Source organism: Lactuca virosa, chromosome 4 (assembly GCF_052849685.1).
Source record: "Lactuca virosa cultivar CGN04683 chromosome 4, Lactuca_virosa_CGN04683_v6, whole genome shotgun sequence".
Taxonomy (NCBI): Eukaryota; Viridiplantae; Streptophyta; class Magnoliopsida; order Asterales; family Asteraceae; genus Lactuca; species Lactuca virosa.
This window is the reverse complement of record NC_136429.1, coordinates 91,807,089-91,811,922: the sequence shown is the minus strand read 5'-3', so window position 1 is coordinate 91,811,922 and position 4,834 is coordinate 91,807,089. Positions and strand designations below refer to the sequence as shown.

General features: G+C 31.8%; 1 protein-coding gene across 1 annotated transcript; it reads left to right on the top strand.

Moving 5' to 3' along the window:
* The first annotated feature begins 472 nt into the window (after window positions 1-472).
* Window positions 473-3,645, top strand: LOC145106325 (GDSL esterase/lipase At1g29670-like). The gene is made up of 5 exons (XM_079043331.1): window positions 473-837; window positions 2,136-2,260; window positions 2,534-2,779; window positions 2,961-3,198; window positions 3,327-3,645. The coding sequence occupies exons 1-5, from the start codon at window positions 585-587 to the stop codon at window positions 3,539-3,541; spliced, it is 1,077 nt and encodes a 358-aa protein (XP_078899457.1). The 5' UTR covers window positions 473-584; the 3' UTR covers window positions 3,542-3,645.
* Window positions 3,646-4,834: the final 1,189 nt, after the last annotated feature.

Sequence of the window (4,834 nt, the reverse complement as noted above, 5' to 3'; positions counted from 1 at the left end):
TTTGTATATAATTAATAATTTTATATAAATTTTCTAGTATTATTCATTTTTATATATTGATATGATTTAAAAGGACATTTTGTTAAAACTTGGCGACAACTATAAGCCTTGGAGCCATAACGAAGCCAACTTTTTAAAACCTTTTGAAAATTATATACAAACATATACGCTAACACGGAGTATTTAGTCATTTTACATATTTTATTAAATATTAGTTCTTTTTTTTCAAATACTTTTACTTATATGAGATATGCCTAAGTAAAACATATATTATGTGAAAAGAGGTATTACGATTTTATGATTGAAACTCATCTCAGTCAAACATTTGCTAATAAATAACACAATAATTGGTACAATGACACATGGCATAATAAACTAACAAGTAATATCCAAAAGCAAGGTATAACATCCAAATAAAAACATTAAATTTTGATTAAGTTTATAATTGTATTCCCACTTGCACACCTCTCAACGTGTAAAAAAAACGAATTCCCACATGGCCAACTCTCATTCTCTCCTTCTTTAAGTAGTACGCCTTCTGCATTCAAAATCGATCAAATCCCTTCCATTATAGTCCAACAAACATGGCCGGTGAGCTCAGCCTATTTTTGCCGGTCCTCATATTGGTAGGGTTGTTGCATGGTCAAATTTGTGTAATTGCTGGTGAACCGCAAGTGCCATGTTACTTCATATTTGGAGATTCTTTGTTTGATAGTGGCAATAACAACGGTCTCAAAACGACAGCTAAAGCCAATTATCCGCCTTATGGAATTGATTTTCCAAAAGGCGTCAGTACCGGTAGATTCACCAACGGCCGAACCGTCGCAGACATCATCGGTATCTTCCTCTCATTATCCCATTTTGTTTGACAATTTAGAATTTAGGATGTTAATTAAAAAAGTAAAATATTTGCTTGGGAAAAATTTTCAATTTACTCATTTTCAGATTAAATTATTAGATAATGCTGATGTTTTATTCCTCTAGTTTTTATAAAAAATTTCTATTTAATATAATGTAAGAACTATTTTTTTCAGACAAATTCCTTTCATTTCTAACCTATTCGAACATTTTCATTTGCATTTTTTTTTTATATTTTAAATTGAATTTACTTGTTATTAATATCAAATCGCCAGCTGGAATTTTAGTCTAAGATGAGATTTGATGACCTCAAGGTGGGTTGGTGGTTGATTCCAAAGTTGTTAAAATCGCAATTTTGATTGTAAGATTTTACGATCTTACGATCATGTGTATGAAAAATGACTTGGATCGTATTTGGGATAGGTTCGTAAGTAGGATCGTAAAATCGTAGATAGAATAATAGAATTGGGGTCCGATGTAATCCTACCTTCCCTTAAATTTTCTTTTTTTTAAAAGAAAAAATTTAATTACCACTTTATGTCTTTTATTTTTTATCATTTTATAAACATTTTATGTTGTGAGATGTGACTAACGTTTTGTAGTTTCTAGAACTTTTGAACGAAAACAGAATGTCTGAAATATTTTTCTTATTTTAAATTGTAAGTTAAAATTATGTTTTATTTTATGCATCTTAGGATCCTAATCCCAATTTTACAAACCCATAAATGATACTACGTAGAATCCTGATCATAACAACCTTGGTTGATTCAATGTGTTTTTTTATTTTCCTTTTTTTTTGTATGTGTGGTTGTGTGGGTACGTGTATGTTTGTATTTTAGCTCAATTTTGTTCTGTCCAAACATTATTGGTTATGACTATTTGATGTCCCTTTGTGGTAAGTTAAAAACTTTTTAAACCAAAATATAAAGCAGCATGAAGTTGGACGAACTGGATCATTATATTTTGGCTGGTTTCATATTTTGTAAAAGTACAAAGAGTAAAAATACAATGTCTTAAATATTTGAAAATATAATATTATATTTAGAATATATGAATGCAAAATGCTATAGTAATACTTTTGATTATTTGACTTTGAATTCAAGAAAAAAAAATCCGTTTTCTATTTTTGCATCTAATAATATACAATTTCCATAGTTTACAATACTTAAAATTTATATGAATTTAAACAGTTTATATTTGTGAATTATATCATTCATTCCAACATTAAGTAAAAAGGATACAAATATTGATGTCGGCAAATCTTGTTTTTTATTTAGGTCAACTTTTGGGTTTTGTTGACTTCATACCACCTTACGCTACCATAACAGACAAAGTGATCACCACAGGCGTAAACTACGCTAGTGGTAGTGCTGGTATCCGAGAGGAATCTGGAAGTCATCTGGTAATGACAACTGGCAAATATACTTTTCGTTATCAACTTTACATATATTAGAACATCTACGCTGAAAGAATACTCAAAGGGATCTTACGATGTCTTTGTGTTCATACAGAGAAAGTTAGCCAATAGTAATTTCTCTTCTTTTTCTTTTCTTAAAGCCAAAATGACATATTTTTTCAGCTTCATCGCATTTCATAGTTACTTCTATTGTATAAGCATAGAGACATATATATATTAAAAGATATAATTTTATTTGATTGTTGTACTTCATTGCAGGGTGATCGGATCAGTTTGGATAGGCAATTACTCAATCACGTCACAACAATTTCACGCATTTCTGCCTTGCAAAGCAACAAGACATTTACCGCTGAGTACCTTAAAAAATGCATTTACTTATCAAATATAGGAAGCAATGATTACATCAACAATTACTTGATACCTAATAATTACCCCACAAGCAACACATATACTGTTGATCAGTATGCAACAGTTCTTGTGCAACAATACTCTCAACAACTAAAGGTAACACGAGAATACTGTTTTGTGAATTTTCCTAGAATTGGTTTTCATGGTCATTCTTATCTTTCCTTGCTTGTATAATTGTATATATAGTATGGTGGAAATGTTTTCAGTATTCTTATTTAGTTTTCTTTTTTTGATATTGAATATTTTACATACTATATGTGTTTGATTCATATGATAGACGTTGTACAATTTGGGAGCTAGGAAGATTGCTGTGTTTGGTCTGGGTCAGGTAGGGTGCGCCCCAGCTGAGATAGCAAGGTTTGGCACTAATGGAAAACCATGTGTTGAGTGGATTAATGATGCAGTTATGTTATTCAATGACAGGCTTATGCATCTTGTTGAGAAGCTAAATAGTGATTATTCTGATGCAAAGTTCACTTTCATCAACCTGAAAAGCATTTCAGCCCCACAAGGAGGTAAGAAACTTGTATAAATTCTTCATATTTATAGTGTTTGATGTTCATTGCAACATTATATATGTTTTTTATTAACTTCAATTAAAATGATTTAGTTTCTAATAAAATTAATGTTCCCGATATTGCAGATGTACCGGTGCCAAGTGTTCCTTGTTGTCAAGTAAGGGAAGATGGACAATGTGTTGCAAACTCAGTCCCATGCCCTGTTCGGATTTTGTCTATATTCTATGATGGTTTTCATCCCACAGAAGTAGCAAACACGCTCGTTGCAACAAGGTCATACATTGCACTCTTACCTACGGATGCATCTCCATACGATATTAGTCATCTTGCTCGACTTTAACATTCAACAAGGTTGCATGATACATATTGTTTCTGATTCTTTCTATACATAAGAATAAATTACATTGATGACAATACTTCTATCTCATTATGTGTTTTTCTTTACATCAACTACTTAAACAAAATTCACAAAATTAAGGGTTTGATTTTGTGTTTTCCCCTACATAATACTACGCATGAAACATGAAAAGTGTTATGTTAGAGATGAAGGGCTTGGAATTGTCATTAATTTGATGATAGTTGGTAAATACACAATTTTTAAAAATATGTTTTAAACGCAAATCTAGATTGAAGTCGAAGAAATCAACAACAATTGAACATGCTAAACTTTTGACAAAAAAATATGGGAAAATGACTTAAGTTTTCAAACCGTTCGAAAAACCTCAATCATGTTTTGTTTGTTCAAGAAAACCCAACAAACTTAAACTTTTGTCTAAAAAAATCCAACGAAGTTTCCAAAGCGTTCAAAAATCCTCATTCATGTTTTGTCTGCTCTAAAGGTTAAGTTCGTTGAGCTAATTCTGAATCAATAAATTTGTCCTTTTTATCTGAGTCAGTGTATCCCACCTGCTTGAACTCAGAGTCGTGAGGATACCATAATCCACGATTGGGTGTATGCTTTAAGTAACGAAAGATCCTTTTTACAACGAGAATATGAGATTCCTTGGGATTGGCTTGATAACGAGCACACAATATGGTAGCAGACATAATGTTAGGACGGTTGGCAGTAAGATATAGTAGTGAACCAATCATTCCTCAGTACATGGTTGCATTTACATCATCGCCAGTTGGATCAGCAACATCTCGTTTGTTATCAGAAAAACCAAACTTCTTCAACATGTTTGCAATGTATTGAGCTTGACAAACAAAAATTCCATAAGTTAGTTGTTTAACCTGCAAACCTAAAAAGAAAGTAAGTTCACCCATCATGCTCAACTCAAATTTCGTATCTATGACCTCAGCAAACTCATAACTTAGTTTCTCATCAGTGGACCCGAATATGATATCATTAACATACACTTGAGCAAGAATGATGTGAGATCCTGAATGCTTGATGAACAAGGTGTTGTCAATTTTTCCACATTTGTATCCACTATCCAGAAGATAACTCGCCAATATGTCAGACCATGCTCTGGATTCCTACTTCAAACCATATACAACTTTATCAAGACGATATACATGATTGGGAAATTCTTCATTTTCAAACCCTGGAGGTTGTTCTAGGAAGACTTCTTCTTGAAGATTCCCATGTAAGAAGGTAGTCTTAACATCCATTTGATAAACTTTAAAGTTC